General features: G+C 47.1%; 1 protein-coding gene across 1 annotated transcript; it reads left to right on the top strand.

Annotated features, from left to right (window-relative positions):
- The first annotated feature begins 1110 nt into the window (after nucleotides 1–1110).
- Nucleotides 1111–14428, top strand: prdm1a (PR domain containing 1a, with ZNF domain). Its single transcript, XM_027287156.1, has 7 exons — nucleotides 1111–1361; nucleotides 4294–4632; nucleotides 6730–6849; nucleotides 7731–7983; nucleotides 11341–12416; nucleotides 12550–12678; nucleotides 12790–14428. The coding sequence occupies exons 1-7, from the start codon at nucleotides 1335–1337 to the stop codon at nucleotides 13393–13395; spliced, it is 2550 nt and encodes an 849-aa protein (XP_027142957.1). The 5' UTR covers nucleotides 1111–1334; the 3' UTR covers nucleotides 13396–14428.
- The last annotated feature ends 137 nt before the right edge of the window (nucleotides 14429–14565 follow it).

Genomic DNA, 14565 nt, shown 5'->3' with positions numbered 1-14565 from the left:
TACTTTTAGCAGAAGAAGCGACGCCACTGGTCACTGACTTTTGTAATATTATTTATATTATGGTCACCTGATCATGTCGTAGTTTAAAATCTGTATTTATATATGTGCAATATTACTTATATCATTCCACTACTTTGAGATTTTCTACCTTAGTACTTGTTTTGAACATCTGTATACTGTTTTTTTTTGTCTATTGTAGAGGCTGACAGTTTTTTTATTAGTTTCTACTTCTGTGGTGTGTATTACACTTTCTGCTGCTGTAACAAGTGAATTTCCCATTGTAGGATAAATAAAATCTAATCTAACAATGTAGAAGTACTCTACATGTACAAAGGTGAGTGTGTTCATCGCTTTAATGTTGCAGCTGAGACTAGATATTTATTTGTAACCTGTAATGGATTACAAACCTGTAATAATAAATCATAATTTAGTTATTATTAACCTGAATCTGCAGAGTGAATAGTGTACAGATTAAGTTAAAGTCCTGTTTGATTGGATGTACACCTTCGACACGTCTGCCAATGAAGCGAGTCGAAATTTGAATTAGAAACTTGGAATGAAGTTTAAGAGGAGAGAAAGTAAAAAAACAAAAAACAGAGAGAGAGAGAGAGAAAGAGAGAGAGAGTTACTCAGCGAGGCAGCAAGGGCAGATCAGTCCTGCCCCCTAGAGGCAGATGGTGTGTGTGTGTGTGTGTGTGTGTGTGTGTGTGTGTGTGTGTGTGTGTTTTCCTGGGGAAGAGAGGGACATCCTGTGACAGTGACTCAATGCACCCCCCAAACACACACACACACACACACACACACACACACACACACATATGTTGTTTACCCCTTTGAAGCTGCTAACAGACATTTCCCACACACACACACACACACACACACACACACACACACACACACACACACACCATCATGACTGAAAGAAAAGTTGATTTTGATGCAGAAAAAGTTGAAGTGTTTTCAATGTGTGTGTGTGTGTGTGTGTGTGTGTGTGTTCGTTAAGAAAGAAGGTGGAGGGGGGGAGTGGGTGGAGCTAACACGGAGGGGGTAAGACCTGTGTGGGCGTGGCTTGGAGCCGGAGAGACGTCCCCCGGTTTAAAGTTGGAGCTGTTTTCGTTTCGTCAGTCAATTGAAAGACGGACACCGAGTTGGACACACACACGCTCCAACACACACGCACACACACACGCACACACACACACACACACGCACCCGTGTGGAGTATCAGCGCTCGGGAGCGGGGACGGACGGACGGACGGACCTGCACCTGTCCGACACACACACTGCCTGCTCAGACACACACACACACACAGCGGATCTGCCCGGTCGTCCCTATGTGTGGATGGGACCAAAGTTACACGGTGAGTACGGAGCTGCTCGTAACACCCAAAAAAAAAAACTGAAGAAGAAGGAGAAATGTTGAGGACTCTGACTTTTTTTTTAATTTAGAGGTTGAGGTAACATTTGTGGATTATGATAACAAAGAAAAACAGTAAGTAACTTTTACATTTCAAGACTTTTTCTGGACTCTTGGAATTAAATTAATCGACTTTTTATGTCAGAAATTTGTCTTTTTGTGCGCGTCTCTGTCTGGGATTAGTTTATTTCTGACTTCTTTTATTTTAATGAGCTGCTGCTGCTGTTTTTATTATTATTATTATTATTATTATTATTTATTATTATTATTATTCATTTTATTATTTGAATTAGTTCAAATTGTCTTAGCTGCTTTTCCCCTCTTTGGGTGGAGTGGTGGGTTTCAAGGTGTTTTTCCCCCCGTCATGGGAGTTTGGAGTTTATATTTGGTTTGTCAAGTCAAATTTTATTCATATAGAGCATAAATCACAAATCTCAGTTTCCCTGAGGGGGATTTACAGCCTGCTGTGCAACAGAAAAAAGTCCAACAAGTCTCACACATTATTTAAATTTCTGATACCTGACTGCTGTTTGTTTCAGCTTATTACATTTAAAATTGCTCTGACCTGTGCAGACTCAGCTTTTGTGTTCTCAGTTGGTCTAAATGTGCAAGAGCTGAATTGTTTCTTGGTTTTTTTGGTTTCACTATTAGTTTTCGATGTTGCAGCTGTTATGCAAAGAGGACAGAGAGAGAGAGAGAGCTGAAATATTGAGAAATTATTTTTCCATCAGGTGATTTTTAAAATTTTTTTAATGGGCTTCATTTTAATGGCAAATAGAGCAGAAACTTTTGGGAAAAAAAGGTGTAACCGCGGTGTGGGTGTGAAATGACGTTTTTTTTTTCTTGGTGAAAATTTTTGGGTTTTGCAAGTCAAATCATGGATTTTGTGGTTTTGTGTGATTTGAATGTCATTTTCAGGATTTGCTTTTGCTCCAGTCTGATGAGTTTCACTGCTGACCTGAGGATGGAAGCTGTAACTTTTTCTTTTCTGAATGATTCAGGAGTTTTTTTGAACCATTTCAAGAGAATTTCTTGAACTTTAAAAACAATAAAGACGGCCGTGACTTGCAAGAACTCAACAAACCTCAGTATTCTTCTTCACACGAAGAGATAAAGAGGCTCCTGACTTATTAAACTCGTTGTTTTTGCTCTAAATAAGCGTCACGATATTGAATTTTCTCCGTCAGTGACCTGAGGTGACATGTGTTCGTCTCTTTGTCTCGTTTGTCGCCGTTGTTTGGAGGAAAAGTCGTTAGCTGTGACTGGAGCCAGTTGGATGTGAAATCATTTTCTTTCTTGCGGCTGCAGAAGAATTCACAGAGCTGAGTGTGGTCACTGAAGATCTGCAGCTTTCCGCTCGGCTGCGTGGGACGAGCAGCATGTTTGTCCCTGTGTGTGTGTGTGTGTGTGTGTGTGTGTGTGTGTGTGTGTGTGTCTTGGGTGGGATCGCGTTTGAAGTTTTTTTTTTTTGTTTTGTTTGCTCTGCCGTGGCCCCCCAAATGGAAAAGTTTTGGCGCTCCCTTCCTCATCATCCACCCCCTCCATCCACCCACCACCACCACCACCAGCGCCACATCCATTACCAGCACACACACACACACACACACACACACACACACACACACACGCTGGGAGTCGGGATGATTTGCCGGTTCCGCTGCAGTGCCACTCTGCTTCCAATTTTAGCTTCATTCAGACACAGACAGCGTTTCCTTCCTCTGTCTTCAACCCCAGGAAGAGACGGGGAGGAGGAGGAGGAGGAGGAGGAGGAGGTGGAGGAGGAGACAGAGGAGATTTTAGGATCATAACACATTGTTGAGTTACATTTTGATTCTTTTAGTGTGTAAAAAGTCGTCAAACACGGAGAAAAGGGGACAAAAAAGGAAAGGGAACGTGAAAAGTTTGTCTGAAGGAGAGGAAAGAAAAAAAGAAAGAAAGAAAGAAAGAAAGAAAGAAAGAATAAATGAATCAGACTTTGTTTTTGTTTTGTAGCTGGTGATTTTCTGATTTTCTGAAGATTTTAACATTTAACAAAACGTCACTTCAACCCTTCTCCTGCTTGAAAAAGGTCTGACATGAAGAGCGTTGGTTTTATTTGGTCGCTCCACACGAGACACGTGTTGAGTTCCTCTCTCGGTTCCTCTTTATTCCCTCTTTGATCACAGTCTCTTATCTCGGCCTGACTCAGTGTAAATTTCACCTTGTGGTTTTAATAGACGGGAAAGATGAGAGAGAAATCAATCAAGTGAAATTAATTTTCGGAGATGGGAGACGTAAACAGACGATATATCTTGTTACACGTGAGGATGGAGGAGGAGAAGAGAGGAGGTGAAAAAATGATCATATTAAAGAAAATACTTTAATAATTGTTTCCCAAATTTTCGTTCACGATTTCTGTTGACAAGATAAACTGTTTCCTGTGTGTGTGTGTGTGTGTGTGTGTGTGTGTGTGTGTGTGTGTGTGTGTGTGTGTGTGTGTGTGTGACAGCAGCATTAGTCAGCCCCCCCCCTCACTGAGTCACCCCACACGATACAATCACAGCTCTTCCTCTCTTCTTTCTCTCCTCCTCCATCCCTTCATCTGTCTGTTTTTATCTCCTCTCTTTATTTCCTCTTTTTTAAAAAAATCTTTTTCTTCCCTCTGTTATTTATTTTTTTTCCACTCGGTCCACGGCCTGTCTCCGCTTTCATGTTTTTCTGTCTTTCTCTTTCTCTCTCTCTTCTCATCTTTCTCATCTCTCATCTTTCTTCCTCCCTCCTTCCTTCCACTCGTCTTTCTTCCTTTCTTTCCATCAAATCTAAAGTTCTTGAAGTGTTCGTCAGTGGAAATGTTTGAGTATTAAATCTAATAATCACCTCTCTCTTCTTCCCACCAGGCGACCTCTCATAGCTCGGCCATGTTGACCAGTGAGGGGGCGCACACCATGGAGCAGGACGGCACGCACCACGAGGCCAAGATGGCTTCATCCAACGCCACCAGCACTACCAGCTCAGACGAGACCACGGCAGACACGGACGTCGACATGGAGATGGACGTGGAGGAGGCAGACATGACCCGGTGGACGGAGGCGGAGTTCGAGGAGAAGTGCACGTACATCGTCAAGGACACGGCGTGGGAGGCGGGACCAGACGGTGACGCCGTGACGACGACAACCAGAGCCGAGGCGTCGCTGCCCCGAAACCTGGCCTTCAAACACCTGGCTGACAGCAAAGAGGTCAGACACACACTCACACACACGCAGACATGTTGGCAGACTTGCAAACTTTCTCCAATTTTTTTTCACACACACACACTCAGGCGGAGAAAGCCGTCTGCACACACGCGTGAGTCAGACGCGGGTCACGTAATGAAGAGGGGGGTCGTGTCTCGCCGTAAAAAAAACCTCACACACACACACACACACACACACACACAGATTCCTCTCTGTAAAGTGTGTGAGTGAGTGGGTGTGTGAAAAGCCTGAAGCCAATTTTAAACACAGACACACACACTGTAACTTTAGCTGTGTGTTGCACTGCCACTTTATCGGCTCGCATCCATCCATGAAAGCTCAGTCATCATCCGAGGAAAGTGTGATGACTTCATGCAGACTTCATTTTAGTCATTAGACCGGCTGCAGTACCTGTCCGTGCTGGCAGGGGGCGGCGTTCAGCACGTCTCGTTAATCAGCTCCTGATTATTTAAGAGGCTGTGACGTGACCTTTGGCCCCTCGGAAGCTGCAGATATGAAATCAGCAGCAGCCTGTGAGATTTCTGTTCGTTAATGCCGATGATAGCCGCACACACACTGCAGCTTTAATGGCAGATTAGATTTGATTCGCTGACACGTTTCTTCTGTGAATGTCGTGACAAAGTCATCGATTGAACTGGAGGTGAAAAAGTCAAAATGTTAAACCGTTGAAGGTTGAAACTGAAGCGAGATAACAGGGCGGGAACGCGCAGAGGCAGAAAAAGTGAAAAACAAAGGGTGTGTGCGCTTCTGAAAGTTGAAAAGTTTGTCGTCATTCTGCAAAAAAAGGTTTTAAGGTCGTGGCACATTCGGTTATGGATCTATGGATCTGTGCGGTGTTTGTCAGAAACACGTCGAGGTGCGTGACTTCAGGCCAAAAGGTTGTGGCAATTTCACACCCTGTGAGTTTGTCTGCAAACTTTAAAAAGCAGCGTGATCGCATGGATTTTCTCATCAGGGGCTTATCAACGCCGGCAGAGAGAGAGAGAGAGAGAGAAGTTTTGTTTACGAGCTGATAGGCTATCAGCCAATATTTATCTGGGCCGAGAGAGGAGGAAGAAGGGAAAGGCTGAGGAGGATGGAAGTTTGTCGCTGATCAAAGCAGATAGAGTTTTGGTTCACAGAAAGGCAGAGGGCATTGTAAAAGTCTGTTAATCAGTTGAAAACTCGTGCACACACATTAACACACGTATGTCTGCTCTCCTATAGAGGGAAACAGGGGAAAGGGGGATTTCCCGTGTCACCGGGGGTTTGGGAAAGACGTGTGTGTGTGTGTGTGTGTTATGCATGAACAAAATGTGTGTGTGTGTGTCTCTGCCATCCGCGGCTGGAGCCTGACGTCTAGCCGCCACATAATCCTTTTCTTTTCTCTTCTTCTTCTTCTTCCTCTTCTTCTTCCTCCTCCTCCCCGCATTTTTTTTGTTCTTTGAATCAGACGCGAAACAGAAGATTATCATTTCTCTTTTGAGTATCTGGATGTGTGTGTGTGTGTGTGTGTGTGTGTGTGTGTGTGTGTGTGTGTCCCACCCCCACCCCAAAGCGTCTGAAGTCGTAGCAGTTTGGTTTTGATGTGGCAAAGAGTGGAGGTGTGACGAGAGAGAGAGAGAAAGATATGAAAGAAGAGATTGTACAGTTGCTTTTTTTTTCTTCTTCTTCTTCTGCCACGCGCGCACACACACTCCCGAGTGAAGCGAGGCGTGAAGCGGAGGTTCATTAATCATCATCCGTGTTGACAACTGGTTGATAGCGTGTCTGTATCTGTGCATGCAATAAGACTTAATTAGACTTAATGACACATATCGCTGATGGATGTGCAAAACGGCGTGAAAACACACACACACACACACACACACACACACACACACTCAGCACCTATACAGCAAGCCTTGTGGTTAAAAACGCCCGGTGTCTTTACATGATTACACGCAAAATACTCGCTTCTTAACAGGTCACAATCCAGAGTTTGAAGCAGTTAAATTCACACACACACACACACTAACACACACACACACACACACAGGATCCACATCAAAGGCCTCTTCGATCTTTTGTCTAACCTGTTGCGTGCGTGTCTCCGTGCAGGTGGTCGGCGTGTGCAGCAGGGAGTACATCCCAAAAGGAACTCGCTTCGGCCCCCTCGTGGGCGAGATCTACACGGCCGACAGCGTCCCCAAAGATGCCAACCGCAAATACTTCTGGAGAGTAAGTACACACACACGTACACACACACACACACACACACACACTTCCTCAGAAGCCGGAGGGACCCCTTCCTCTGACGTCACACACGTCTAAAGTCAGTCAGTGGAACAGGAAACTGGGCAGGCTGTTTTTCTGTGTGTGTGAAGAGAAATGGGGATGTGATGTCACCTTAACATAAATAACATGTCACGGTGTGTGTGGTTCCTGTAAGTCCACACACACACACACACACACACACACACACTCTCTGCCATACACACACCGTTCAGCAGAATGCACTATCATCACTACCGGTAACACACATCAGCTCACAAACCACGTACCTGACCAACGCCTACAGTGTGTGTGTGTGTGTGTGTGTGTGTGTGTGTGCTGTGGTGTGGTGTGTGTGACTTGCATGAGCAGAGAGTCACTGTGCCTCAAACCACAAGCAGACAAAGTCAAAAAGGTGTTCCATTCATGCTCATATCTCACTTTCTCACACACACACACACACACACATAGGCTGAGTCGAGAGAAATGAGCGATCGAGGCAGAGAGAGAGAGCGAGCGAGGGGGAGGAGAGAGAGAAAATGAGTTGGTCCTTCCTTTCTCTTTTCAATATAAAAGAGGATCTCCTCCTCCGCGGCTCCGTCTGTCTGTCTGTTCGTCCGTCTGAAGGAGGTGAAGAGAGCAACATGGTGAGGAACGAAGTGATGGAGGGACGGAGGGAGAGATGAGAGGAGAAGCTTATATTAAATTTACTGCAGTTATTCAGACAGTCAAACTCTTCATTAACTCATCAATTGATTTACAATAATATTCAATACAAACTTCTAGTAAAGATAAAAGAGTTAAAAAAAAAAAATCTGACCAAACTTCAAAATCTTTTCTCGCTGCAGATCTACGAGGACGAGGAGTTCCATCACTTCGTCGACGGCCTGGACGAGACTCGCTCTAACTGGATGCGGTACGTGAACCCGGCCCACTCGGCGGCCGAGCAGAACCTGGCCGCGTGTCAGAACGGCATGGAGATTTACTTCTACACGGTGAAGCCCGTCCCGGCCGGCGCCGAGCTGCTCGTCTGGTACTGCCACAACTTCGCCCGGCGCCTTCACTACCCGCCATCCGGAGAGCTGATGATGCAGAAACTCAGTAAGTTTGTTCATCTTTTAATTAGGAAGAGTCGGATATTAGAATTAAATTAAAAATCTATATAATGGAAAATAAAACGAGTTGTTTGGCAGCAGAGATCAATATTGTAGGTGTGTGTGTGTGTGTGTGTGTGTGCGTGTGTGTCTTGAGTGTGTCCTGTCGCCGCTCTTAAAGCCTAACAGTGTCTTTGAGTGTAGCGGTGTCTCCTTCCTCTCTGAATGTTAGCCTGTCATTATCTCACACACACACACACACACACACACACACACACACACACACACACACACACACATAAGACTACAAACCCAACAACCTTTCATCTCTGTCAGTGCCATCGTTGTATTTGTGTGTGTGTGTGTGTGTGTGTGCCAGTGACAGTGTAATTACACAGACAGGGGGGATATGGCCCCTAATGCCACAGTCTTACACACTTAAAGACCCGCTTTTAACATGAAAGCTCACACACACACACACACACACACACACTCAGACACACAATCTTGCTCAACCTCAATAAAAAGAGCAGAGCCGGTGTGTGTTTGCCTGACTCTGCGTGTCTTCACTGACCTTTTTATGAGGAAAACATTTCAGAGTAAGCGTCGGATCGGTCCGTCCTCTCAGAGTTCATCTTTAAAAAAGTATGAACTGTTTTTTAAACCTTTAAACTAACGCCATAAATTCTTTTTTTTGGGTTTAAATTTCCCCCGACACACACTCTGATGAGACTAACTGCACTTATCCACTTTAGTGGAGCTGATCAAAGGCAGAGCGAGCTCAGAGGGAAACAAAGAGAGTGATGGGAGCTCAGGGGTTTCCAGGTGTGACTGCAGGCTAATAGCAGTGTTAAGGTGGCAGAGGATCCAGCACACCCAGCCTGGGCGACTCCACTGCCCAGGGGAGAATGCGCATAACCTGGGGGACAGAGGCAGGAGGTTCCCCTCCTCCCCAGAGAGAGTATATATACAGTATATGTTGTCTTTAATTAGGTTCCTCTGTTATTTAGCCCCACAGGCTCCTCTTGACCTGCCGGTGACTTGAACACCGACGTTCACCTGCAGCACAAACACTTACCTGCACTTGGCTCGGCGGTTTCGTCTTTAGGCTCCAAAGATTTAAGTTTCTACTGACTCTTTTTTTTTTCCGTCTGCTGATCATACGTTCGTAAAATGAGTACAAGCTCTGACTGTTGGTGCGGCTCACCGGAGTCTGAAATAATCTCATCGGCTGTGTAAAACCAAGAAAACCACAATCTGTCTGACTGAGTAACGTTAAACTGAAACCTGAAGTCACGAGGGCAAAAGGTAAAAGAGAAGGAAGCTGCTGGTGAATCTTTGTAGTCGTGCAATGGACTGAAAAAACGCTTCCACATGTTTACCTTAAACTTCTCGATCCAATCTGAATCCTGCCGCTTTCAGCAGCGACGTGTTTTTCTTTAGTTTGATGCATTCAGGTCCAACATTAGAATAAATTCAGGATGGAGGTGCAGCTCAGCGGGTCACCAGAGTTCACCGGTCCAAACCCGCGAGTGCAACGAAATGTCTGCTGCTATCGTGTTTTTCTCTCTGGTTTTAACTCTTTCCAGCGCAGTCATAGCAAAACCAGACGTGTGTGTGTGTGTGTGTGTGTGTGTGTGTGTGTGTGTGTGTGGACATCTGTGTGTGTGCAAAATGAGTGAGCGTGCACCGCGGGCCTCACTTTCTCCTCTTCTTCTTCTTCTTCTTCTTCTTCTCTCGCTCCTTTTTTCTTTTTGTCGCCATCGCTCAGCATTCTTTAAAGTGTTAGCACTTGAAAGCACCTGTTAGCCATGTGTATGTGTGTGTGTGTGTGTGTGTGTGTGTGTGTGTGTGTGTGGTGTGTTCAAAGAGGACAAAAACACTCTCGTCTCTCTCACACACACACACACAGTCATAAGCGTGACATGCCAGCACATTGACACCCACTCTTTTTATCTCAAACACATGCTAGCTCACACATAGTGTGTGTGTGTGTGTGTGTGTGTGTGTGTGTGTGTGTGTGTGTGTGTGTGTGTGTGTGTCGGCCATTTGCCCTGATATATTTGCCACTTAAAAGGAGCAGAAAGAAGGTGGAGGAGGGAGGAGTGGAGGTAGAGCTGCACCTCCCTCCCCTCCCCTCTGTTGACTACTTGAACTTCCTGGCAGAAGGGCCGTGCTGACAGATTGATATCTGCAAGATGGCGTCCCTGTTTGTTTTCTAGAAGAGGAGGAGGAGGAGGAGGAGGAGGAAGGCTAACTGATAACCTCAATGTTTACACACTGCCACTATACAACTGATGCAAGGGTCACCGACTGTGTGTGTGTGTGTGTGTGTGTGTGTGTGAGGGGGTGAATCAGGGGGAGTCAAACAAATTTCATCAGTGCTGGCACTCAGGATTAACTTTGACAACCTCCATCTCTCTCTCACACACACACACACACACTCACACACACACACACTCACACACACACACACACTCCCCTCTGAGCGACCTCATGGTAAAAAGTTGACTGGGCCGTAAATGAGCTTATAGATAATACAGAGCGGCGCTTTAAAGGCCCGTCTGTGGCCATTAAACAGCCCAAATGTGACTACCCGAGGCTTTTAGAGAGTGTGTGTGTGTGTGTGTGTGTGTGTCTCCTCCTAATCCACTCTTTCATCATGCAGAGGAGACAGTAGGTGTGAGTGACTGAGGGAGGAAGCTCTCTAATCTGACCTCTGACCCGGAAACAATAGCGAACGGTCAGGGAGAAAAAAAAAAAACCTGGAGAGAGCGGAGCTTGATCAAAAGTGTGTGTGTGTGTGTGTGTGTGTGTGTGTGTGTGTGTGTGTGTGTGTGTGTGTGTGGAGGGCAGGTGGAGGCCAAGCTTTTTTTCAGAGCATATCTTCAGCAGGAAACCTTCCATCAGCCCCGTCCGTCTGCCACCAGTTTGATTTTTATCTTGATTTTATAGACACACACTAACACACACACTAACACACACACACACACACACACACACACATTGCCCAAAGGCAGCCGTCACGCCTCACTTCCTGTCTCTAGCCCCCGCCTTTGCCCCTCACACTCGTTTGTCAAATCTGTCACCTTAATTGGTCCACTGAGTTACTAATGGTATTCCTTAACCCTGTGACACACACTCTCTCACACACACACACTCTCTCACACACTCTGTGACCTGCAGAGGTGTTATCTCTCTATGCATAGAGGCTCAATCTTAAAGGAATTTATGTTCAAGTCGTGATTGTTACTTTAAATGGCAAAATATTAATTTCCGTCTGGGCCTCCTGGGGGACCTGGAGGACTTTATCTGGATCTGGTGAACTCCCGCTGACCCCCTTTGTGTCTGTGTGTCTCTGCAGAGCAGTCGCTGTGGGAGGTCAAGCAGCAGCAGGTGAGCAGTGAGGAGCGCTTGGTCGAAGCCTCCAGCCCGTCTCCCATCGCGGTGACCCCCACGCCGCCGCCCAAGAGGGAACACAGCGTCCTGTCCATACTGCGCGGCACCAACAGCAGTTCTTCATCGTCTACGAAAAGGGAGCCCAGCCGGCCGCTTCCCACCCGCCCGCGCTGCGCCGACAGCCCCGAGCGCCCCTTGTACCCTCGTGCCCTGTACCCGGCTCTCAGGCCACACCCACACATCTCTGAAGACTTCCTTAGCCACAAACCTGGCCAGCTCGGTTACGCCCGTTCACCTGGCAACCAGTCATCAGCAACACCCAGCCCGTCAGCGAGGAGCAGCCCAGACAGCAGCCCTCAGGGGAGCCCCTCAGGTCCTGCCCCAGCTTCTTTCTACCCCGCCGGACTTGGTTCCTATCCCGGTTACTCCCCGCCATCTGCCCCTCTCTCTTCATCCTTCTACCCCACAGGTGCCCCGTACTCACGCTACCTGCTGCCCCATCACTACCCTTTGCCTGGCGGTGGTGTACCCACCATCGGAGGAATGTTCCCCAGGATTTACCCCTTCTACAACGGCCTCCTGCCCCCTCACGTGCCCCTCCTGCCCTCCGACACAGCAGGGAGGCGCTTCCAAATGACTGACCCCGTCCACCCCTCCTCCATCTCTGCCCACAGAGACTTCCTCCTTCCCGGGCCCACCAGTGCCTTCTCAGCTGCCACCGCTCTGAAGGACAAAGCGGGGCCTCACCACCCGTACTCTGGGCACCCACGCGGACCCGCCCACGCTCCCTCCAGCGGCTCCCCGACAGCAGGCACGTCACCTCCCAACGAGCGGGTGCCCACCAAGCCTACCTCAGCCCTCCTTGGTAACGCCGGCGAGCCTTGCTCCGATGACGAGGCCATCAACCTGACCAAGGTGAAGCGTGGCGTGGGCTCAGCGGGCTACAAGGCGCTGCCGTACCCCCTGAAGAAGCAGAACGGCAAAATCAAGTACGAGTGCAACGTGTGCAGCAAGACCTTCGGACAGCTGTCGAACCTGAAGGTGAGTTGTTTGAGTCTCGGCATCATGTCTGCCTTGTTATCATTCCATTCCTTCATTATTAGGCTGCAGAGCTTCACGGATTATATCTGAACGTGTCTAAGCAATCGTCTTTTTCTTCTTCTCTGTCCTGCAGGTTCATCTTCGTGTCCACAGTGGAGAGAGACCTTTCAAATGTCAGACCTGTAACAAAGGCTTCACCCAGCTCGCTCACCTGCAGAAGCACTTCCTGGTCCACACTGGGGAAAAGCCACATGAATGCCAGGTGAGCAACAATGCTTAAATCCTAAACCGATGTCTTGATAACCAGATGTGATGGTTAATTGGTTGCTACCAGCTGTTGACCTCGTCTCTTTCGTTGCCTCTTCTCTTCCAGGTTTGTCACAAGCGCTTCAGCAGCACCAGCAACCTGAAGACTCACCTGCGCCTGCACTCAGGGGAAAAGCCCTACCACTGCAAACTCTGCCCGGCCAAGTTCACCCAGTTCGTCCACCTCAAGTTGCACAAGCGCTTGCACTCCCGCGAGCGTCCGCACAAATGCCCCCACTGCCACCGCCACTACATCCACCTGTGCAGCCTGCGGCTTCACCTGAAGGGCTACTGCATGGCGGCTAACTCCAGCCCGGGCAGCCCCGCTATCTCCAGCCAGGCCGCCCTGGACGAGGTGCAGCGCGCCAACGAAGAGATCGAGCGCTTCGACGTCAGCGAGCACGCCGAGCGGCTGGAGCAGCTGCAGGGAGGGGTGGAGGTGGAGGCCATGTTGGAGAAGCAGGTCTTGGGGATGCTGTGGGGGGAGTCCGACCTTAAGTCCTCCCACTTCCATCCTCACCACAAGGGCGGCTCCACTGAGCTTCTGTCTGCGGGTTACGGTGCGTACGAGTCCCCGAATGAGACGTCGGTCATCAAGATGCGGCGCAGCAGCCCCATCCTGCCGCTTCCTGCCAAAGTCACCATCAAGCAGGAGTCAGAGGATCACGCTTAAGTGACCTTTAAACCCAACGGGACACAGAGTCAGGACTGCATGGCTCGAGGACTGGGTTGCCAGGAGCAACAGCTGTAAATAAATAATTATCCACCTGGTTGTCATCAGGAGTGACATCATGATCGCACCAGGTTCATCAGGGACTCACGTACTCAGGGCTCAAGAGACACTGTCCCATGACTACTTAGCAGTTTCAGCGTTACTTAGAGACAATCATCTACCCATAACTTACCTTTAATGTAATTAATATAATGCTATCACTATTATTGTTGTTGTATTATTTGGTCTACATTTTCAAATGTCTTTTTGTTTTTTGATTAATTAGTTGTTATATAACCTCCTTAATTTATTATACTTTTTATTTGTTGTCTTCAAAAGCAATAAGTGGAAGGGATGGTTACACTGACGCGGTGAAATCAATGTAAAAACTTTTTTCTGTTGCTGTTTTATTTTATTTTTGGTTTTTCTTCTCACTGTGGCCATTTCTGTGTAGATAGTCACTCTCTCTCTCTATGCCTCTAATATCTGTCCTGCAGCCTCTGACTTATAGAACCAGGGGCGTCCACTCTTCAGGGTTTTATCTATTTAAATTTAGAAACCAATATAGCAGGTTTAAAAAAAAAGAAAATCTCAAAAAAGGGTTGAAGAACTTGCCAAAGTACGGCACATACAATTTGTTAATTTAGCAAAAAAGAAAAAAGAGCTTTATTTCAACTCTGCTTGACGGCTTCCCTAAAGTGTGTCTGTGTCCTTTTTCTGATGCCTACTTAATTTAAATGAAACAAAAAAGGGCATTTTTTTGTATATTTTTCACAACGGTTACCTCAGTGTGCATGTGACTATATGAGTGTGTGTTTGTGTGTGTGTGTGTGTGTGTGTGTGTTTAAAAGGGACAGCTAGAGGTGGGAGCTTTCTATTTATTTGCGTTTTGCTACTTGAAGAAGAAGAAGAAGAAGAAGAAACCAAACTGAACTGGAGTGCAGCTCTTCATGTAGTCCAAAAAAGGAGCGGCGTGGCCCGCTCAACATGTAGCACATAACGGACTCGGGAGGCCGGCTCGCCGCCGCCGCCAACCCCTCGTCCCTCCTTTTTTTTTTTTTTTTTTTTTTTTTTTTTTTTTTTTTACAACACTGTCGACGCCCAACAACAGGGAAGTGAACATCCTCAGAT

The sequence above is a fragment of the Larimichthys crocea genome, chromosome XIII (genome assembly GCF_000972845.2).
Source record: "Larimichthys crocea isolate SSNF chromosome XIII, L_crocea_2.0, whole genome shotgun sequence".
NCBI classification, from domain to species: domain Eukaryota; kingdom Metazoa; phylum Chordata; class Actinopteri; family Sciaenidae; genus Larimichthys; species Larimichthys crocea.
Note: the sequence above shows the minus strand (reverse complement) of the source record. Positions and strands in the feature narration are given on the sequence as shown.